We start from the raw sequence: 23,299 nt of genomic DNA on the forward strand, positions 1-23,299 counted from the left end.
GAGTTTCAGTAGTGTGAGGGTGAGGTAGTGCTGTAGTCTGGTAATGTTTCGGAGTCAATTCACATTACAGTATATTCTGTGAAGCACTTTGAGGTGTCTCAATGTTGTGCTAAGCCACTATATCAAATGCAAGGATTATAATCATCAAGAACAAATCAAAAAATAAAATGGTTTCTGATAGCTCAAATGGCCTTTGATCCATTAACCAATTTTAAAATACTTCAACAAATACTACATTTCCCCAAAAAATTGCTACTGTAATTTGTTTGGGGGTGGGGACATCCCTTTGCCTTTACTTGCTAGTTTATGAATCTATTCCTAGGATAAATAACACACTTCACCAACAACATGTTGGATTAATCTTTGAAATCCAATGTTTTAAATTCCTGACATTAAAAAGGCATTCCTGACATTAACACTTTGTCATAGTAAGAAGAGAAATACAAGTCTATTGAAGCAGTTTAATATTTTATAACAGCTCACATTTTACTCAGGCTATGATTTAAATTTAATACACAAATATGAACTTGTTTTAATAAAGAATCAGTCTTTCAGCTAATAACTGTTTGCTATTGATTCTTTAACAGATATTGCAGAGGATGGTCCAATGCGGGTCCAGATATACCCCTTTTCAGGTCTGGTTGGAATGACTGGCAGTGGGGTTGATCGGGATCTGAAGTACTCAGAGGGTGCATGGCATATAAACTCAAAATGTTCCATTTTTCTAGGCAGATCTTCTTCTGGTCCTAAAGAGAGAAGGTTTATATACAGTGATGATATGGTTAGGCATATTTTCTAACTGGTGCTGAGCATTCCAACAGAAATGAGATTTGGAAGTCTTGCCGAGGAACTGCCTGCTCTAACATTAAAACATCAAAGTTAAAAATGCACTTGTTTTATATTTTCTGGGAAACCTGCCTGGCTTACGTATCAAGATGGCAGCAGCCTTCAGTTCTTGATGCTCAAAACTGATTTGAGTGTGATGGAGAGCTCAACACTGACATAAAATCAAAACATTACTGTCATGATGTCAGGTGTGGGCAAGATCCAAATTGGGCTCAGCAGCAATGTTCTTCACAGTTAAACAGACTATTGATGCTTCACACAATTTACTGTAAAGTGTAGTAGTTGTGCATTTGTTGACTAATGCAGCAGCCAATTTGCACACAGCAACGTCTGACAATTTTTTTGGTCAGCCGTGTATTTGAGACATGTGGAAACCCATCACCATGCTTAAGAGTTTCTGAACCAAGCTGAGAATTCCATGCAGCCCACACTACACATGGAAATCCCAGACAGAATGAAATGCGCACCATCTGGAGGGACGCATCCTGATTACCTAATTCCGGAAAGCATTAGGCACAGGTTGGCAAGAGCCAAGGTTTGGGGACCCGAGTGTGCGTTGGTGTACTGCTGGAGTCAGCCATGAAGTGAATGACCAATATTATCTGGAGGATTGTTGACCAGGACACCAGGAAGAATTTTCTTTTCTTACTCATGAATGACTTTTTTTGTTTGCTTTTGATCAGTGTTAGGCCTTGCCGTTTGTAAAATATCTCACTGTACAAAGTGCCTCTCTACATGCTAATTACTCCAGTTGCGAATACATTTGTTTTCTCTCTGTTCTTTAATCGCAAGCAGTTCTAACTTTTTCACAACATTTTATTTATTTATCCTGCTCAGCAAACTTTCTATTTTAAGGAATGCTTTAATTCGTACCAAGGATATAAGTTGCTGGATCAAACTGGTCTTTGGAGCTTCCAAGAGTTGGGATAAGCCATGTTATCACTGCACTCTTCTCGCAGTACTGATCCTGCACAAATCCTCGGATCTGAGCATAGTAGACCTTTTCATCATCTTCATCCACTGCAGAGACAATATCTCCAACTTGGTAATATATACCCTAAAACAAAAAAGTGCACTGCTAAAGTACAATATAAATTTGAAATCTGTACTAGGAAGTCATATAGAAACAAGTCGAGTCTGATAAGTGTATGATGGTGATGAAATAAAAAAATTACTCTGCAAGAATTTCTAGTTTAGCCCACAAACTTGCCCTTTAAAAATGTTTCTTAATTGACATTATCCACTTTCACTGAATGAAACTCCAATAGCATCTATGTGCTTCTTTTCAGATTTGACCCCCAGACCCAGTTTTGAAGATAGACTGTTGATAATTGTAGATGCATTGAATCAAGGGCAAACTCAAAGTATATTTATTACATGTATACAGCGCAAGCTACCCATTAATGTTAGAGTTAACGATAAGATTATTCATGCATATGATTTCACCAAAGTAAGACTGAAGTAAATCATAAAGCTGCTGCCATTACAAACTTATGGAAATATATGAAGTTACACTATTCTAAGGATATAGAAGAATGGAAAAGTTCTTACCCCATAGAAAATGGATTCAGATGTGATTATTGTAGATACAGATTCTGGTGCTTTAATAGGCTGCAAAACAGCACAGCAATGCTTATCTTTACTGATTTTTTGTTTGCAAATTTATATTATTGTAAACTAATTTTGATATCTAAAAAAAGCAGACACTAACTGGTCTAACAGAAGAATTCTGACATCTAATAGGTTCCCTCCCCTAAAATGCCATCTTTAAGTTCAAAATTCAGACATCAACATATTGAAAACTTCAACGCTGAATTATGTTTCCTCTTTATTTTAATTTGTTTTTAAAAAATGTTAACAAATATCTCTGGCACAATTACTTAACAATGTTTACACAGGACATCATACATTGATATATTTTACATATATGCAGTGAGTGTCAAAACAGAGCTGTACATGCAGGAGTGGCAGTAAGAGGTCTGGAGTAGGAGGTCAGTTGTGCCTCTGCTGGTGGAGATGGTGAGAGTACACAACAGGTCACTCCCCATTATTGTGCAGAAGGAGCGAGGGTAGCTCCTCTCTTCTGCCACTCTGATAATGTAGCACTCTGCTCCACTCTTACATGAATTGTTCCATTAAATAATTCATGGCTAAAATTCCACTGATCACATTATGCCACAATCGATGAACAGAGACTCCTTAACAGCAATACTCAAGGGTTAGGGACACTCTCGTCTCCTGTGGGAGTTTGTGTGCAGGTTCGGTTCCTGATACAGCACGTTCTGGATTATTTGCTGCCAAACTCCACAGAAACCACAATTACACTGAGGCCAGAAACATTCTGAAAGTGTTTTAGAAAAATCACAAATCATATCACAACTCCCTCTGTCAACACACAAGGAAAAACATCTCAGTCCCTTCATATTTTACAACATTCCAATATCAAAAGGGATAATTCCATTACTTTTATATCTATTTTTTGGAGGACGAATTTATACAACGACAACAAGATTGCATTTATAGAGCGCCTTTCACGTCGGGAGGACGTCCCAAGGCGCTGTACAGTTGGGTCAGGACCCGAGCAGGGGGGAAATGGTCAGGGTAAGGGGAGGGAGGGAGCGAGGAGGGGGTAGAGAGTCGAGAGGGGAGCTGAAGGCTCGGTCATTATACAATGTAACATTTCCTCCATTGGCAATTTAATAAGGGTATGATTATTAAAAAATAATTTCGGTTGGAGATTTACTTCAAAAGAAAAAAAAAATCAGACGTGGACACTTCGAAACAGCACAAAATTCCTGATTGATTTTCTTTGGAGGAAAAATCATACAGTGGGCAACCGTACATCCAGGATAAATGCGGGCTGCATATCATATAGGCTGGAACAATAAACATGTATGGGCTCACAGGATTATAAATACATTCCATTCGCAACATTATTCTCTTGGTTAAGGCTTTAAATGGTTGAAGACTGTGCGTTAGATTCCCCTTACATTTTTTAACTTGAAAATGTGTCTTCTTCCTTTTCCTTTGGTCGAAACTTTCTTTTCGGTGGGGGGCGTAGACCTGTATTTCGTGTTCCTTAACCTCGCAGATCGTCTGTGAATTTCCTGTTTTGTCTGTCGAAGAAAACGTGTGTAAAAAGGCATTTTAAAAAGGTCCCGGGGTGGGGGAGGATGGTTTTTTTTAAAAGGATAGGAGTGATGACAGCGGTTTTTAATGGGATGGGAACAGAACCAGAGGACCAGGGAGAGGTTTAGGATGTCAGTGAGTAGAGGGTTGAGGGGGGAGCTGGGAGGTAATGGGGGGGGGGGGGGGGGCGAGAGAGCAGGTAGTCAGTTTCATATGGGTTATGGGGTGATGAGAGGGGGAGTCAGGATCGAAGGTGTGGGGGGGAGAGAGGGGGTTGTGGGGGGGGAGAGGGGGCTGTGGGGAGGGGGGTATGGGGGGGGGGAGAGAGGGGGTGTGGGGGGATGGGGGTGTGGGGGGAGAGGGGGGTGGGGGGAGAGAGGGGGGGGTGGGGGGAGGGGGGTGGGGGGAGAGGGGGGGTGGGGGGGGGAGAGGGGGGTGGGGGGGGGGGGGGGGGGGGGGTTGTGGGGGGGAGAGGGGGGTTGTGGGGGGGGAGAGGGGGGTTGTGGGGGGGGGAGAGGGGGGTGTGGGGGGGGAGAGGGGGTGTGGGGGGGGGGAGAGGGGGGTGTGGGGGGAGAGGGGGGGGGGAGAGGGGGGTGTGGGGGGGGAGGGGGGTGTGGGGGGGGGGAGAGGGGGGTGTGGGGGGGGGGGGTGGGGGGGGGAGAGGGGGGTGTGGGGGGGGAGAGGGGGTGTGGGGGGGAGAGAGGGGGTGTGGGGGGGAGGGGGGTGTGGGGGGGAGAGGGGGTGTGGGGGGGGGGGGTGTGGGGGAGAGAGGGGGTGTGGGGGGGGGAGAGGGGGTGTGGGGGGGAGAGGGGGTGTGGGGGGGAGAGGGGGGTGTGGGGGGGGAGAGGGGTGTGGGGGGGGGAGAGGGGGGTGTGGGGGGGAGAGGGGGGTGTGGGGGGGAGAGGGGTGTGGGGGGGGGAGGGGGTGTGGGGGGGAGAGGGGGTGTGGGGGGGGGGGGTGTGGGGGGGAGAGGGGGTGTGGGGGGGAGAGGGGGTGTGGGGGGGAGAGGGGGGTGTGGGGGGGAGAGAGGGGGGGTGTGGGGGGGGAGAGGGGGGTGTGGGGGGGAGAGAGGGGGTGTGGGGGGGAGAGAGGGGGGTGTGGGGGGAGAGAGGGGGGTGTGGGGGGGAGAGAGGGGGGTGTGGGGGGGAGAGGGGGGTGTGGGGGGGAGAGAGGGGGTTGTGGGGGGAGAGGGGGGTGGGGGGGAAGAGGGGTGTGGGGGGAGAGGGGGTTGTGGGGGGAGAGGGGGGTGTGGGGGGGAGAGAGGGGGGTGTGGGGGGGAGAGAGGGGGTGGGGGGAGAGGGGTGTGGGGGGGAGAGGGGGTTGTGGGGGGGAGAGGGGGTGTGGGGGGAGAGGGGGTGTGGGGGGAGAGGGGGGTGTGGGGGGGGAGAGGGGGGTGTGGGGGGGTGGGGGGAGAGGGGTGTGGGGGGGAGAGGGGGGTGTGGGGGGGGAGAGGGGAGTGTGGGGGGGGAGAGGGGGGTGTGGGGGGAGAGGGGGTGTGGGGGGGAGAGGGGGGAGAGAGGGGGGTGTGGGGGGGTGAGGGGGGAGAGGGGGGTGTGGGGGGAGAGGGGGTGTGGGGGGAGAGGGGGGTGTGGGGGGGAGAGGGGGGTGTGGGGGAGAGGGGGGTGTGGGGGGAGAAGAGTCCAGTCGGAAGGTGATGAGGACGGGGCGGGGGGTCAGCACGGCCTCGGGCTGTGGTATTTACCTGTTTGCCGCTGTTGCCTCCCCCGCTGCCCCCGTTGCTAGGCGGGGCCTGTGGCGGGGCCGAGGCCGGGGTCTGTCCCGGGGCGGCCAGGCCGCTGGCGGGCGGCTGTCTGCCCGAGCAGTTATTACATACGATCTCGCCCTGACTGCTCTTCCTCCACATGGACGAGGAGTTGGCCTTACACACGCTACACGATGGCTTCAGCCCCAGCGGCATCTTTCCCCGGCGCCGCCGCCAGCCCCAACCCAGCGAGCAGAGCGGAGCGGAGCAGGCAGCGGGCTGGGGAAGGGCCACCGCGCCGCCCACAGCGCCCCCTACAGCCAGGAGGAGCGGAGCCACCGAGCCCCCACCCACTGAGCACAGAGGAATGACTGAGGAGGAGAACGGAATGGAAAGGCACAAAAAAAAAGGATAGTAATCCCCGGTCACCATCTGACAGAGTATCGCTGCTCACCGATAGGAGTCTTCCTTTGTGCATTGGTTAAACACCCAACTGTCCAGTCTCCAACAATGAATGGTGAGAGATGGGCTGACAGTTGTGGATGGTAACAAATTCCAGGTTCTTGGCTAAATGGGGCAAGTGTGAGAAGCGAGCAAGGTCGGTCTTTTTAAGCAGAACAGTTTGGGACAGGACAGGTCCAGACGATGGGGAGAGATTGACAACGTCAGGTCACTCAGAGGGAAAATCAACATAGATTGAAACTTGACTGTATAAATGAAACTTGTCGTCTTGATCACCAAATCAAATTTCCTTCACAGTGTCACACGTCTTATTTCTTACAGCCTTCCTGGACACCGATCTGAATCTCTGACATGCAAGCTGTAACGCTTTCTAATAAGAATGGTTTAATAGCCTTGATGTGAATTTGAAGCTGCCTGGGGAAGGATGGTAATTACTAGTTTTTGAAAGAGGCTATTAAAAACCATATGGGATCCTTGGCCTTATAAATAGAGGTATAGAGTACAAAAGTGAGGAAGTTCTGCTAAACCTTTACGAGTCATTGGTTAAGCTTCAACTGGAGTATATAATACTTGCATTTGATATAGCGCTTTTCACGTCTTCTCGATGTCTCAAAGCGCTTCACAGAATATGCCGTAAAGTGGATTGACTGTATATTTGTGGGCGAAAAGCAGTATCCAATTGCGCACAGCAATGTCCCACAAACAGTCGTGGATTGAAAATGACCAATTTATTATTGTTTTGTTTTTTTGGAGGGATTATCATTAGGCTCTGTGTGGAGTAAGCAAACTTACTCAAGGTTTCGATCTGTCTGGATTTGAACCCAGGTGTCCGCTTGCAAGGCGAGTGCTCTAACCACTGAGCTACAGGACAATTCTGGGCACCACACTATAGGAAGGATATCAAGGCACTGGGAGATGAGATTCACCAGAATGGTACCAGGGATGAGGGACTTTAGTTGTGTGGAGTCCTGTAGCTCAGTCGTTAGAGCACTCGCTTTGCAAGTGAGAGACCTGAGTTCAATTCCAGGCAGAGGGCGAAACCTTGGGCAAGTTTCCTTACTCCACACAGAGCCTAATAATAATCCCTCCAAAACAAAACAATAATAAATTGGTCATTTTCAATCTACGACTGTTTGTGGGGCATTGCTGTGCGCAATTGGCTGCCGCGTTCGCCCACAAATATAGTCAATTCACTTTACAGTGTGTTCTGTGAAGCGCTTTGGGACGTCCTCCCGACGTGAAAAGCGCTATATCAAATGCAAGGATTATTATTATTATTATTATAGACTAGAGAAGATGGGATTGTTCTCCTTAGAGCAGAAAAGGTTAAGGGGTGATTTAATAGGTGTTCAAAATTATGAGGGGTTTGTTCAGACTAGTTAGGGAGAAACTGTTTCCACTGGCCAGTCGGTCAGTAACCAGGGCACACAGATTTAAAATAATTGGCAAAAGAACCAGAGGGGAGATGAGAATTTTTATTTTTTATATAAACTGAATTGTTACAGTCTGGAATGCACTGCTTAAAAGGGTGGTGGAAACAGATTCAACAACAACTTTCAAAAGGGAATTGGATTGGTACTTGAAAAGAAAAAAAATTGCAGGGTTATGGGGAAAGAGCGGGGTAGTGGGATTGATTGGGTGGCTCTTCCAAAGGACCGGCATAGGCACGATGGGCCGAATGGCCTACTTCTGTGCTGTAATATTCTAAGATTCACTGGCACTGCCCACTTTCTTTAAATTTCATTTTCAATTAAAAGCATATCACACGTGTGTTATCTCAAGAAAACAACCATTTACATTACAAAAAATTCAGAAACATGTATTTATTATAAATATTAATTTACAATTTTGCGTTGCTCAAACCTCATTATCCATTTCTGTGAAATTACACAAAATAAAGAAAACTGTTGTCCAAAGACAGTATGTAAGTGGTAGAATTTGGGAAATAGTTTTTCACTGAAACCAATCACATTAGAATACTTAAACTGAATTTTATTGTTTAACTTAAAGACTTGCAAAATTTAAAACGGGATTATAGGAGCTTGAAAACAAATGTAAAAATGCAAAAACAGGTCACATTCAAAAACTAAATACGGTATCTGCATTGAAAAACTTGTAGATTTTAAATCTTTTAGAACAAAATCCAATTTAAAAAGGTCAATTTTGCAGTTTAACTGTTCATTTTCAAATTATGTTTGCATTGGCCAAAAATCTATCCATATATTCATATATAAAGTGGGAATGTATTAAGTGTAGTACTATGAAAGTGCAAATAGTAATATTTCTGCAGAAAAAAATCAAGATACAGTTGGTTTCAGTTTTATAAAATTTCCATTGCCTTATAAAATAGTTTTGCCATTTTTTTCTTCTGATTTTCATGTTCATGAGACATCTCAAATTTGTAACAGAATATACAAATTTTGTACCTGAATGACAACAGCAACAAAATTACATTTGTATAGCGCCCTTCATGTCCGGGGGATGTCCCAAGGCGCTGGACAATCAATGTTTCGGACCCAGCTGGAGGTTGGGAGGGCGGGGGGGAAAGGAGGGTGACCGAAGGCGTGGTTGAAGAGGGTCTTGAGACGGGTCTTGAAGGTGGCAAGGGAGGGGGAGAGGCCGAGCGACTGCGGGATGGAGTTCCAGAGTGTGGGGTCAGAGTGGCAGAAGGCCTGCCTGCCGATGGTGGGATGAGAGAGGCAGGGGACGTGAAGCAGGCCGGAGCCCACTGAGCGGAGGGAGTGGGTAGGTTGGGAGGGTGTTACGCTGTGTCACAGAGGTAGGGTGGGGCAAGACCATGGAGAGTTTTGAAGGTGAGGACCAGGATCTTGAACCGTATCCTCTGTGTGATGATGGAAAAGACAGTGGAGTCAGGCGAGGATGGAGGTGACAGGGTTGTGGAGGCTGGTGCGGGAAATGACACGGGCTGCAGAGGTATGGATGATCTGCAGCCTATGGAGGGTGGAGTTGGGGAGGCCGACAAGCAGGGAGTTTGCATAGTCAAGCCTGGATGTTATGAATGCGTGTATAAGGGACTCGGCGGCCTGCGATATGAGACAGTGGCGGAGCCGGGTAATGTGGCGGAGGTGGGGGTGGAGCAGTAAGATTTGATAAGGTCCAGCCAGATCTGCCGATGGACTGTTCAATTGGATTTGAGCCAGGTGCATTCAGTGGCATGCACCTGAGCCTTAAGACATCTCAAATTTGTAACAGAATATAATATTTTTGTATCTGAATGACGTATTGACTGCACAGCCAGCACTACACAGAATGGACCATGGTTCAAAATCCACAAATTAAACAATGGTTTTACAAAAACAAACCCCCACAAAACTACTAAGTTCACATACAAGACTTCCACATACCTCAACTTTGCAGTACATATTCAATGAAATGTAATACACATCCTCTTTGTTTCCATTATCAGACTCAAATTACTTCAATACAACACTACAGTGTTACACACTGATTCAAGGTAAATCCCAAACCGTAAGAAAAACATTTTAAAATTAAACTAGTCACATACCTTGGGCCTTGTTTGCATGGTTTTGATTTGTGAAGCTCCAAATTTTAAAAAGTGAATTAAATTCCCCAAGTAAGTTTAAAGAAAAAAAACTTTAGTTTTAAAAATAAAAACTGTGTTGAATACAAATGTCTTCAGATGAGTTAATGCTTGAAAAGCTTTATTAATTTTTGTATATAACCAAGTTCAAATATTCCATGAAACCTGCATTAAAAATTTCCACAGAGCAAGACCCAATATTCAATGCAAAACTGTTCTACCAATATACAACTGGCTACGATGGTATGCTAAAGTAACTTGTGTTGGTCAGATTGGATAGTGATACTCTGATGATTCAAAAACATGTGGCAACCAACCATGTGGGTCAGGCAAAGGCACAATGATAGACTGAGTAGGCCAGGTGTCTTAAGTAATTGTTGTGGCTTTCAGGTCATTTCTTTTTTTGCCGATAAGGGATGGCTTTGCAATTAAGAAATCATAGGCCTTTATTTCAAGTCTATTTCTTAAAACCAGTGGCACTGACAGTGCTTTGAATAGAATACTTCTGAATAGTAAGGAAAGACTACGATTGCACTTACAATAAAGTGTCTGTGGAGTTCAAACACACAGCACCTGTCAAGAAAATGTTTTTAAAACAGCAATATCTGTTACCACATCAAGGTACACACTACATTTCTGTAGCAACCATGCTTCTATTTTCAATTTACCTCAAGTTTCCACTAAACGATGTCAACACCCAGAGATTGCTTTTATTATCAAGGACTTGATTAGTTCAGACTAGTGCAGGCACAAGCTGAATGCAATAAAGTTAAACTATTGTTTTTTTAACTGTTTGTTTGGCACCACATTTCACTTGTAAATAGGCAGTGCTTACTTTCATTTGCTACCAACAGGCTCCCTATAGTGCATTCTACATGATACCTACAATACTGTAGATATAATAGCCTCACTTGTTTGTCATCAACAATTTTACTTTTGTCTAGATCCTTTAGGATTGCTAGTTGGTAAGTACAGTAAGATAAAAGCAAGGATCTAAAAGATTTATGTTCCTTGAAAGCTCAAGACTGATACAAGGCAGGCAACTAACTGGGATAGCTCCTTTCTGAGGGCTCCTTTTCTGCTTTCTCTGATCACAGAGGATTTTCAGCATGCCCACACTCTTTATGTGCCAGTCTAGGGTTCATGCTGATCTATTCTATTTGGACAACATAAGTGACTGAAACAGATATCCATCCTGTTCCAGTTACACTAAATGAATTTGCTCTTCCCATTCATTTGCAGAAGTTTGCTGGGAGTCACCCTCCAATTGAGTAACATTTCTGCTGTCATCGCTCAAAGTCAGCGTTTCTGCTTGTGGCTCAATTTTTGTAGCACCAGTACTTTCTGAAGAAATAGCTCCGCCTACTTGGGTTCCTCGACCTTCGTTCATGACGGCAGCTTCAAACAATGCATGGTCCTCCTGAAGGCTCTGCAGCATCTCTCCTAGTCTGGTCAATCCTGACTCGTCGCCACTTCTAGGCTGCTGTGAACTGATGTCACTTTCAGAAGATGCTGATGGGATTAATGCAATGCTCTGAGGATTCATGTCATGAAACCATGCCATGATGTTACCAAGAAGATTTGCATTCATGGCAGGGTCTGAATCTGTGGATTCAGTACCTTCAGGGGATGAAAAGAGTCTACTGTGGACATCAAAGGGCTGTGAGCTGCTTAATCTAGTGGCATAAGCATCATTGCTTATACCAAGTTTCATTAGATTATCTTCCAAATTCAGCAAATGAGTGTTGCTGAAAGATCTAGCATTGTCTGTGGTTCTCTGAGTCGCATCAAGTCTTGAAGGTAAGGAAGTCCCTATGGCACCTAAAGATGCCTCACTGTTAAATTCTTGTGGTTCACCACCCATTCCAAGGCCAGACTCTTGCAAAGACAGCTGGATGGCTAGCAGGATGTTTGGGTCATCATCGTCAAGGGAACTCAAAGCCTAACAAAAGGAAGCACAAATAGATCAGAATCATTGATAAGAATTTGTTCATACTTAAAACATGCCTTAATACATATATGTTGTAAGGAGGAATTTCACCCATTTAATGGAGAAGTACACAATCTAATACTTGGCATATAGACCAAGAGATACAAGCTCATTTTAAGATCACCACTGTCCAAATCTTAATGTTCTGTGGATTGTTTGCAAACAAATTGCTAACTTTATTCATGGGATGGTGGAGGGGGAAGGAGAAAGGGAAGATGATGGTTTTGTGTACATCAATGAAGTGTTCCTCTGGTAGGTTGCTCTGGAGAGAAAGACTTCTTTGGACAGATGTACTGAATTGTTATGTACAAGATCATAACTACAATTTTCAATTGAATCTTGGTCAGGTAATTGTTCTCCTCAAGCTTATTCCTGTACACCACCCAGTAGGAGATCAGAGACAAGATATCAAAATATGTGACAATATATGTAGGCTAGGAGTATGATGTACAGCACCAGGAGGAAGAAAGTTTAAACAGGAGATGAATTCATACACAAAATGGGTTTCAGTTCATTTGAATTGGCATTGATTCACTTTCAAAGCTGAGTGGCAAGAGTGAAAAAGAAATCTCACACACATCCAGAATTTAAAGTACAGCCACATACAAAAAGAAATTCAAGGTAGCCTCATCCCCAAACAATTCTCATTTTGGTAGCAGGGATCAAACCCAATAATATTTGTATAATTTCTGGATGGAATTTTGCTCCTCACTCTTGGTATGTAGCTCAGCAGGGGGCAGGAAAGGGGATGGAGAATTAAATACACAAACTCATATCCAATAGAAACCTCCACTGTTACAAACAACTGCACATCTACACGGGCCAGTGCAGAGAAACTTCTCCCATGGTGCTCTAACTTTGAAAAGTACTTCTTCTACTTCGGGACGTCCTCCCGACGTGAAAGGCGCTCTATAAATGGAATCTTGTTGTTGTTGTACTTTGAAAAGAGGCTTTAATTATGGGTTAGTAGTTTTAATAACAGAACATTGCAAAAATTTTTAGCTACCATTTAAAGAAAAACTACATGAAACAGGATACAATTATAAAATCCAAACAAATTAAATAGTACACATTTGGTATCTTATAAAAACACAGAGCAAAGCAAAGATGGTTTGAAGTTCTAGGAATGCACCAAGAGAGGTACCTGAAGAGAGTCCTGGTTCTCAGAATAACTGACAGGGGTATAATCATGAAGCGAAGAGCTGTGCAGAATGCTCATAGATGCTGAACTCACCATGGAAGTACCATGTCGCCTGCTGCTACCCTCCTGGGTATCTGTAACCAAGCAACAAAGTCAATGCAGCTGCACTTTTTGCACTGTAATAAACAGCTTTGCAAATTGCTCAAGTTTGAAGGTGCGCATTAGTGATATGAAAGGATGTCTCCAAAATGAAACAGAAGGCCCTTCAGCCCACTGCCCTGCAGTATATGGCATTCCAATACAAATGAAATCAGGGGAGAAACCTATTTAAATTTACCACTGAGCCATCTTAATGTAGCCATTTTGAAACTAGACAAAGCCAAAATTGTTAAGCTCCTATATGTGATTAGAAGGAGAACATATAAAGACAAATGTTTTGGTCATAAAGTTAACAGATGCAAGTGGAATGCTTCCTATTTTTTTCCCACCAAGTATTGATACCAAGGCCAAATCTCCTTCCATAGCACCCAACAACAACCGACAGGGGTATAATCCTGTCAGATGTTGTTTCACCCACAAAATACATAGCCAATCCAATTTGCAATATATTCTGTGAAGCACTTTTAGAGACGTCTCAACCACATGATAAGGCACTATATCAAATGCAAAGTTTATTACTATTATTATTATCATCTTCTGCTAAGGATCCAACTTTTGAAGACTATCCTCAGCAAAAACAGTTATTTTCCATTTCCCACATTAGAAACCCATTTAAAAAAAAATGAATGGCGCTCTCTCCAGCAGACTGAGCTTCTGATGGACTAATGAACATTTTCTAATGAAAATCATAACAAGCACAATTTGTACAATATGGTTACCTAATGTACTATCACTAGGATCTTCAGGATCTGCAGTGTTGCTGTGAAGACTATGCATATCTCGTCGACGTTGTCTATGCCGACGCCTGTACTGAAATTCAGCATACTCCTGAAACAAGGGCGTAAACAATACACTGATCAGTGAAAATTTACAAAAGCAGTTTAACATAATACCTTACATTCTGAATCAATAGAAATGCCCTTTTTGTCCCAAAACCATCCATTTTACCATAACATTTAGATTTTTTGTTAACTGAATAAACCACATTTATTTTTCTGCTAATTAACTAAATCAAGTGGTTCCTTTGCAGTTGAAAGGAAATAAAAAAAACTACCTGGCGATTCAAAAATAGAAAACACTACACTAAACACAAATTAAGAGTCTAGATTATTTTAAAATCTACTATCTGCAGGAGCAGCGATATTGCAGCAATATTCTAACCTCAGTGAAGAGGTGGATGATCAATAAATGTAGTGAAATGGGGTGGTTTATAAGGCCACATGCGAGACAAATCCTATTGACAATGCCACATGGAGCACATCTAAGATGAATAAACAAAGCTTATCTTGGATTTTCTCCTAAAACAATTAATCAACACTTTAAGGTGGATCCTGAGACATCCACTTGATATGAAAGGTGCTATTGTTTTAGATTTTGTTCCACAAGTTATAGAGATCATTACGGTATTTGGGACAGGCATACAAATATGAGGAGACAATTCTGTAGTAGTGAATCATTTTACTTAACATGAATTCTTAATTTCCTCTTCCTTTCAGAGTCATGTGTGGTTATGTCAACAAGCAGGAGGTGACCTCCATGAAGGCCTGTACAACCAGATACTTAAATGTGGAAAAGCAGCACAGGTATACACTTTTGCCTCACTAAAAACTGGGGCTGTATCAGAAAAATATTGTACCCCCAAGCGATGCATTCTCCAGGTTTTACACATGAATAAAAGTGTACTCAATTATACCGTTAGAAGAGAAGCTGCACAGGTGCTTTTAATAGCAGGTGGATACAGTTGCATTTCAATAGAAGTTGTAGCTACATCAAAGAATCAAAGATAAGGATAAAGATCACTTAAAGGAGCTGTCCTGTTTTGATTATAGCCTAAATAGGCTTTTAAAAATAAATTAAAAGACCCTTACCTGCAGGCCTTCTACTTCTGGTCCTCCATACCTGCAGGTTGTTTTGCGTAAAGAAATAAAAAATAAAATTATTTTTAGCATTGCACACCATCAAATGGTTTGATCCCTTGACATCTGTAGTTGTCCAGGGTAAGGCACAGAGACAAAAAGAGGTTGTAAGACTGTTGTAACCGTCTCAATACCAAGTGCTTTTTTTGGGAATGGGGTCAGGCTACAGCAGTGTGCAGCTGCAGCTCCTCATGTTGGCACATCCAAATTGGGCCTGACATGGGGAGAAGCAGTGCTACTCCTACATACTGCAAGGCACTTCAAAAAAAAATGCTAGTTTTCAAATAAAAGACTTGTCAGAACTAGTTTGGCGGCACCACCCACTACCACCACCTAGTCAGGATAGCTCCTTTAAACAAAGGTACTGCTAAAACCTTGCACTGAAAGGGGTATGTCATAACCACAAGCAGTGTATACCTACCTCAGGTGATGCAAAACCTAAATATTCCCAATCCCAGGTTCCACCAGCAAAACTGTAACAAACAATTCAAAATTCTGTCATTTTGATAACTGACAGTTATTGCACTTTGTTAAGAGTTACACAGGTAGACAATAACTACCTTTTTAAATTAAGGACCTATATTTGTAATTCATCAGATTGTTTTAATGTGCAAAGTAGAACATCCTAGAGAGCTCTTAAATAGGGAAGCATTCTTTCGGAAAGAATGATCATTAAATATATTTGCAAAATTAAAATAGTGTGGATAAGTAAAGCTGCATCAGGCATAAAAAAAGTTACAAAATATTTCTCATGAAAGCACTTTTGAATTCAGACTACTATGAAACAGTTGCATCTTCCCCGTCAAAAGAAATGATGCAACTGAAATCAAATTAATGATGAGAAAAAAAAAGGACTTGAAACTCCTAGACCACATCTCTCAATCTGAAACAAATACAGCATTTTTCCATTTAATTTAAGCAAGCTGATGTAACTCTCCAGCCAAGTAAAAAGGAAACATTTCATTTTTCTGGAAAAAAGAAAATCATACATCAAGTTCAAATGTTAGTCTTCCTGCACACACATGAGAGGTTAAAAAATGGACTTAGATTTGTAACTGTACACTTTTGGTATGTGCAATATGCACAATTAACATGCAAATGGATGTCGCTCTGTTTGGTCCACTGCTGGTATCTGCATACAAATGGGCTAATAATTCCTTCAAGATAATAATCCAAAACCAAAACCAATAATAAATTGGTCATTTTCAATCTATGACTGTTTGTGGGACATTGCTGTGCGCAATTGGCTGCCACGTTCGCCCACAAATATACAGTCAATTCACTTTACAGTGTGTTCTGTGAAGCGCTTTGGGACGTCCTCCCGACGTGAAAAGCGCTATATCAAAAGCAAGGATTATTATTATTATTATAATAATAAATTGGCCACTCAATCCACGACTGTTTGTGGGATACTACTGTGCGCAATTGCCTGCTGTGTTCTACCCACAAAATACAGTCATTCACTTTACAGTATAGTCTGTAAAGTGCTTTGAGACGTCTCGAAGATGTAATAAGGTGTTATATCAAATGCAAGGATTATTATTATTACAAAGATAGGCAGGCTTTAACTAAATAATATAAAATATTTACATTTTAGTGAATGATCTGTAAAACAAACCGACTGAAGTAATAATGGACTATCTCCATCCAAATCAATAGTTATTTGTGGAGGGGGGTGGGTCAGAGACCAGTGCACAAAAGACACCGGCAAGGCCTTTCAACAGTAATTAGTTTTACCAAAACCAAGAGATAAAAACAGACTATGAGCAAATAAGTCAACACTTGAGGGAGCAAATTAATGTGTACATAATTCCAAGCAGAAGAAAAACAGAAGTCTGGTACAGCTCACGAGCATAGGCATTTAAAACATGCATATGGAATCAGGCTAAGGTATATTGTACATGCATGAATTCAGAACTTCATAATGCAAGTTCAAGAAAATGCCAAGTATGCTGGGACCGCGACCTGTACCATTTCCCACATTAGATGAATCATCTTGTTTTAAAATAGTTATTCATGAACCATATATTATGCTGTATCCCCATCAAGTGCATAGGAGAAGGAAACAGAGGGATACAGGGAGGGGTAAAGGATTGTGCGAAGTATAAACACTGGCATAAGACTATTTGGATCAAATGGACAGTTTCCGTGCTGCATCACCCTATGCAACATCAAATGCTCTGTAAAGCAACGAAAAAAATAGGTATTAATGTAATACACGACTGAAGTAGTACCTGCGTCTCTGTACTTCAGGCGAGTCTGCAGGGGCAACACCACGAGCCACGGAGGCCAGAAACTCTTGCCTTTTCTGTTGAACCAGACAAGCTGCTCGGATGATTTTATGGCGAGGGGTGCGGAGGTAAGGTCGGTTTACTTTTTGAGCTAGGTCTTCAGTTACCATCTCTAGATCTGTCTGTTTGGATAAAGTGGATGAAAACAATTTCTCATTTGCTTAAGATGAGAGCATTCAAATCTAAGAACCTAAATCATGTAAAGAGGTGGAGACTTTTGGCTCATCCAACCAGCTCTTTCCACACCAGGGACAGTCTACTTTGCCTTGGACCACTAAACTCTAAGGAAAGAAGCTTTTATCTAACACTCTAAACTCCTCCCCCCAAATCTTCAAATCAACCTGCAGAGTATTCATCCACTCTCACACCCGCACTAATTACATGAAAGGTGCTATACAAATGCAAAATTACAAACAAGATTTCTCATGTGTTGTTCAAGTGCTTGTTTAGACCACTATAGCATTACTTATTTATAGCACGAATTTGACCGGATGCTGGAAATCCTGCAGAATTAAATTCAGTGCTTATAGCTTCATTTTAGGGAGATTGGACACAGGTGGGTTTGACCTGGTTTCCCTGCAGCTAACTTGTCTCTAACTAATGGAGCAGCTGCTAATCCAGTCACCTGCTCAATTCACGTAGTGATCAAAAAGGAATTTGAAATGTACTTGAAATGGCCTGCTGGAGTTAGGTAACTATTTAATGACAAAAAAAGGTTTTACTGTAAAACACTGAAGCAGAAATGTTTACAGCACAGAAAGAGGCTAATCCTATTCCGTGATGTTTTTTCCAAATTATTAATATTATCCATCCAAGCATTTATCCAATTTTCTTTCAAAGGCACTTATAGATTATCAATTCTCTACATTTATTCCAAACTTTAACTCAGAAAATTAGTTAAATTTTTCCAGTTATAAATTTCAGCCAAATTTACCTGCATGAGTTCAAATATTTCCTTCTTTGTGCTTTTGGGTTCCAGAAAAAATCCATAAGGGTAGGAGCACTTAAGGATACGCCGGGTTTTCAAGAGTTCAAGTACAGCTTCTTCAATGAAAGTGGTATCTGGAGGCTCTCCTTCAGCTGAAAGTTAAAGGAATAATATGTATTATTTCAAGACCTACCTGTATGACTGCGTTTTCAGTCATTTTTGCACTCCCCGTAACCCAGTTTATAATAATCCTTGCATTTGCTATAGCACCCTATCACATCGTTAAGATGTCTCAAAGCACTTCACAGGATATACTGTAAAGTGGAGTGACTGTATTTTGTGGGCGGAACACTGCAGCCAATTGCGCACAGCAGTGTCCACAAAGTCGTGGAATGAGTGACCAAGTTATTATTTTTTGGAAGGGATTATTATCCCCAGAAAAGTGATCTGCAAACCAACTAACAACTGGGTTCTTACCTACTGCTAGGTAAACAGTAGGGGTGTGGAATAAGGAAACTTGCCCAACATTTCGCCCTGCCCGGGAATCGACCCCAGGTCCTCTCACTTGCGAGGTGAGTGCTCTAACTACAGGACTCCACATGTTTGGTTAAAAGTACCCATTTTGTTCCTGTGGTGCTCATCTCAAAATATCTCAGGATTTCTAATGTCTAATTTTATATTTTCTACTGACCACTGCATCTGTACATGGTGCAGTGTACTGAAAAGAGTCCTGAAAGAGGTGACTTTGGGACTTCTCAACCCAGTTCTCAGGGAGCATGGGTCTTTGCACACAAAACAGTTACATTCAGAAAGCAGAGACAAATGAATTTAGAAATTGACAAATGCAATGACATGTATATAGGGGGGCAGTATGAAGTTTGGTTTAAGGCATATTGTTGAGTAGAATATAGAGATCTTCACACTATTTCTGATAAAAACTTGGGAAGGGCCTTCTGGGGTTGGGGGAAGATCATTTTCTGCTTCAATAAATGTACTGATCTTTGGCAGTGAGTGGGTATTAATTATGTACTAATCTGTAAATTGACTGATGTTTGGTAGTGAGCAGATCATTCCCCACTTATTTGATAACACCAAAGGGGACAGATAGTCTGTCAGGTTCTCAAAGTGGAGATAAAGGGCTATTTTCTCTTTCATTTTTGGCATTTTAAGAAAATATTGTCAAATTCAGTAATTGTCCAGACAAGGTGAATCTCTTGATCTCTTTAACAAAAAATGATCATCAGCTTTGAAAAGTGCAAAGTTTAAGAAAACAAAGACACACAAAACACTTGTAGAGAAGCATGCACTCCTTTCTTGTCACATTCCTTTCTACCAAATGACTGGTCAATAGGTACACTTGCCATCTGACATTGCCACACTTGCCATATTCCCATTGGACAGAGATGTTAAACTGAGGGGATGTCTGCCTGTTAAAGATTGCACGATTCTAAGAAAAAGTGAGTTTCTCCATTGCCCCAAACGTAACCCAGATAATTCAGAGGATATTGGTCAGATAAAATTGGGATTTAAATGCTTGTTTTATAGGCTAAAGCACAAGTATTATACACACAGGGCTACCTCAGTTAATTTTAATTCAGTTTCAGGTATACCCAGCAAGAAACTAATATATACAAGGTACTGCATTCAATTGGTAGTGTGGAAATTTAACATAATGCCTTATTTAATGCTGAAGGCTACTCCCTTCTTTCTCATGTATGCATCAAGTTGCTTTTTAAATACAATTAAACTTTCTAGATTTTAGACTTCACTTACCTCTCTTCAAAGCTCTGCTCAGTTGTTCCATTTTTTCTTTGGCTGTCTTCAAAAGACGTTGCTCTAACTGGTCAAAGGACAAAAGACACATTTTTTTTTCCATTCAAAAAGATCAAGATTAAAATAAGCCTTCATTACATAACATACCTTATAGCTATGCTCGTGGTTCCTAAATCTTGTATAATAGTGCATAAATCTGTCGAGCTCTTGAAACCTCTTGTGCTTTTTTTCTGCCTGAAACACCAGAGAGAAAACAAAATGAAGATTCATGCTTTTATTTTGGAACTTTCCTTCACCCACAGGCAACAGATTTACTTTAAAAAAAAGTCAAAAGATCCGTGTATGTGAAAATGATTATGTACATTTAAATATGAAAAGATAAGTGGTTATTACATTATTCAAAAGTTAATCAAAAAAAATTACAGCTGTGTAAGTATGGTAACTAATTACCAGGTTTCTGCTGACAGTGGGACATTCAAAATGTAAAGAGCCAGTCCATCTGGTGCTGACCTGCTTCAGATTGAGTAATGATTCCACTGGTGGCTGAAAGGTCACCTCTGCTCATTTGCTAAGTGTATGTGATCTAGAAGGATGAGATGTAATAGCCCAAAGGCCCTTCTTTATCCAAACTGATTTTGTGATTCACTAAGCATGCAATGTTAATTAACACCAGTGTGCCATCTCTCATTGGTAATCAATTAATTGACCTAACACACTGTCCCAGGGGTATTGGAGGCAGAGACCCCTCCCCCAAAATGTTAGGGAGGAATTAATTTGTGTCAACATACTATAATCTACTCCTCAAATGGATTTAATATAGAATATCATGTAGTCAAATATGTTAGGCAGCCTGAGCCAGCATCACATAATCTGCTTTCATAGCCATGTTATAATGTAGATTGCGATTTGCTGGATCCTCACTAAAATTTTATAAGTGGGTGCGACTATATTTTGGGTAATAATCCCTCAGATTTTGTTATTCACCTCATAGATATCCTCCTTCTGTGTGTGTGTGTGTGGAGGGGGAAAGCTAAATTGGGGAGGACCTCCTTGAAGCTGAATTAGCACCAAGGTGACTATTTGGCAAAAGAATTTTGGAATAAAGTGAACCCTCTTTAGTTAAGCACCCTCTTTGGCGGCCTTGGTAGTCATGATCCAGCCGAGTTTATAGGACTCAAGGACGTTGTTCATGGCAGACCAGTCAGCCTGGCTCATCTGCAGGACTTGAAGTAGCATGCCCTCCAGGGAGAGAGCATGCATTCCATACAAGAATTTTTTCACGCATAAGTGGCAAATATATGTGATCACTTTGTCCGGTTTGGATCCGCTTAAGCATAATGATGGAATTCCGCAGGTGTCAAACACCCGTCTGAACAAAAAAATTAAATACAAGGAGCCTTCCAACCACAAATGACTGGCAAGTGTATCTACAATAAATCATTACCCTTACAGAAATTACCTGCAAAGTACCTTGAGACGTGATAAAGAACTGTAAAATGCAAATTCTCTCTTACTAATGTGTGCAGTAACTGCCTCTTGGCACCAGGTCAGCATTAAGTCTTGTATGAATGCATTATTATTGCAAACCATTCTGAGAAACATTTTGCAATGTTGCCTGAAGATCTGGGTATTATGGAGACTGCTCCATTTATTGTTACAGGGTAGTGTGTACAGTACTAGGCACATTAAAACTGTGTGCATGACCAGTTACAACACGATTTAATGTAGATGCTTTCACCAGCATCTTCCCAGTGGCCACTACTTAAAAAAGTAGCTATGTTCACAGACGGTATCAAAACCAACCACTTTAGCTCTGATTAACATCTGGACGGAGTTACCAGGAAGGATATTGAGGCCACAACATTGTATTCAGTTTGATGCTGTAATGGGAGGATGGTGGGAATGATATTCCGGAAGCACAAAATTAGCCAAAGGGACTTCTTCATCCAAAATCCCCATTGTGATTCTAAAATGGTGGGATGGGGTGAAAAGGGGCAATGTTAAGATGTAAATAACCGTTGATGGGACAGTAGTGAAAATACCTCATTCTTAAATACCTTGTACCTATAATTATAAATTTTAAGAGAGAAGTAGATAATTATTTGGGGAAGACAAGTTTGCAGGGCTATCGTGAGAGCGCGGTGGAGTGGAATTGATTTGGATAACTCGTTTAAGAGCCGGCACAGGCACGATGGACCGAATGGCCTCCTTCTGAGCTGTATAATTCTATGATTCTAAATAACTCCAAAGTGACTATCAAATTAAAAAAATTTCAAGCCTCTTTCACGTACATGAAGGAAAGAATCTGACTGCTAACTGCACAGACTAAGTATTCAACCAGAAACCTTTCTGGTGTATGTGGCATGGAATCTATTCCACCATGCCATTGGGGAACTCAGAGTAGCCAATTATGATTGAATAAGGAACGTGGAGAACTACCACGTGGCAAGAAAGAATAGTGCTAAAGACAAAGAACAGACCAAACTTTTGGATAGATAAAAAAAAATTAAGCTAATAGAAAACAAAGCACACCACCATTTTTAAAATCTGTGTATGTTCTTATTCACATGCTTACCTCAACTGTCATTTCCTTGGATTGCTCTTCAACTTGCTGGATGACCTCATACCGAGTACATCTATAATACCCTCCAGTGGATGAGCTGTGCTTTTTCCACTCTTCTAGACAAATCCAGCAAAAATCATATTTGCACTGCAGAGGAAGAGAGAAGCATAATTCACAATCTATTACAAGATATCTGCAAGTTCATCAAAGAGATAGAAAAACTTTACACAAGAGCTGAAAATATATTCTGGATTAACATTCTTTTAAGCACAAGATTTTTCACCAACGTTCCAAAAATTACTGCCACAGTACTTATCACTCAAAAAGTGAGACTCAACAAGGTTTGCCATACACAAAGCAATAATGCTTTTGTACTCCATTTATATTGTGCCATTCAAGTTAAATCCACATGTCAACTAACTGCTAAATTGAAATATACCCATTTGTGCACCTTATTGCCAGAATGCATTTATAAGTAAACCCATAGAATAAAGAATATTACTAACCATACCCTCATGTTAGCAAGTAAACGTAGGTGAAAAACGCTGAAAATTTTCAACCCAGTCATGTAACCCATTATTTTTTTTAAGTGCTGTGGACAAATAAAGCTTAAAATAACCAAATGTTTTTGATTCTCCTGGCACTATATGGTTCACTCAGTGGAGAATACATTAGATTTAATCAGAATTTTTAAAAATATATATTTTAACAATCCCGAAATGACTCCTTTTCCCAAACAACAACAAAATTACATTTGTATAGCGCCTTTCACGTCGGGAGGACTCCAAGGTGCTGGACAGTCGGTGTTTCAGACCCGAGCTGGGGGTCGGAATCAGG

At 41.9% G+C, this 23,299-nt stretch overlaps 2 protein-coding genes across 6 annotated transcripts in view; both read right to left on the minus strand.

Moving 5' to 3' along the window:
• Positions 1-447: 447 nt before the first annotated feature.
• Positions 448-6,004, minus strand: gatad1 (GATA zinc finger domain containing 1). The gene is made up of 5 exons (XM_007897556.2): positions 5,678-6,004; positions 3,837-3,962; positions 2,398-2,457; positions 1,720-1,903; positions 448-746 (listed from the first exon to the last, which is right to left on the minus strand). Exons 1-5 carry the CDS (start codon positions 5,891-5,893, stop codon positions 556-558), a joined length of 777 nt encoding a protein of 258 aa, XP_007895747.1. The 5' UTR covers positions 5,894-6,004; the 3' UTR covers positions 448-555.
• Positions 6,005-8,838: 2,834 nt separating this feature from the next.
• The window catches only part of ankib1a (ankyrin repeat and IBR domain containing 1a), a 58,738-nt gene continuing 44,277 nt past the window's right edge, over positions 8,839-23,299 (minus strand). For 3 of the 5 annotated variants that reach the window (XM_007897552.2, XM_007897547.2, XM_007897548.2), the window contains 9 exons: positions 22,475-22,609; positions 20,047-20,133; positions 19,900-19,966; positions 18,133-18,278; positions 17,142-17,320; positions 15,329-15,380; positions 13,711-13,819; positions 12,836-12,966; positions 8,839-11,643 (listed from right to left, as the gene is read on the minus strand). In XM_007897552.2, coding sequence (XP_007895743.1) covers positions 10,906-11,643; positions 12,836-12,966; positions 13,711-13,819; positions 15,329-15,380; positions 17,142-17,320; positions 18,133-18,278; positions 19,900-19,966; positions 20,047-20,133; positions 22,475-22,609 — 1,644 coding nt within the window. In that variant the 3' untranslated portion in view covers positions 8,839-10,905. Of the gene's footprint in view, positions 11,644-12,835; positions 12,967-13,710; positions 13,820-14,859; positions 14,891-15,328; positions 15,381-17,141; positions 17,321-18,132; positions 18,279-19,899; positions 19,967-20,046; positions 20,134-22,474; positions 22,610-23,299 lie in introns of all 5 variants that reach the window. The other 2 variants (XM_007897549.2, XM_007897551.2) reach the window with 2 other exon arrangements.

The sequence above is a fragment of the Callorhinchus milii genome, unplaced genomic scaffold (genome assembly GCF_018977255.1).
Source record: "Callorhinchus milii isolate IMCB2004 unplaced genomic scaffold, IMCB_Cmil_1.0 Scaffold2, whole genome shotgun sequence".
Lineage (NCBI taxonomy): Eukaryota > Metazoa > Chordata > Chondrichthyes > Chimaeriformes > Callorhinchidae > Callorhinchus > Callorhinchus milii.

Coding starts and splice junctions, on each gene's coding strand:
- gatad1 (XM_007897556.2), bottom strand. CDS start 5,893: ATGCCGCTGGGGCTGAAGCCATCGTGTAGCGTGTGTAAGGCCAACTCC. Junction 2,458..3,836: donor ACATTTTCAAGTTAAAAAAT/GTAAGGGGAATC, acceptor GCTGTTTTGCAG/CCTATTAAAGCACCAGAATC. Junction 1,904..2,397: donor CTGAATCCATTTTCTATGGG/GTAAGAACTTTT, acceptor TTTTTGTTTTAG/GGTATATATTACCAAGTTGG.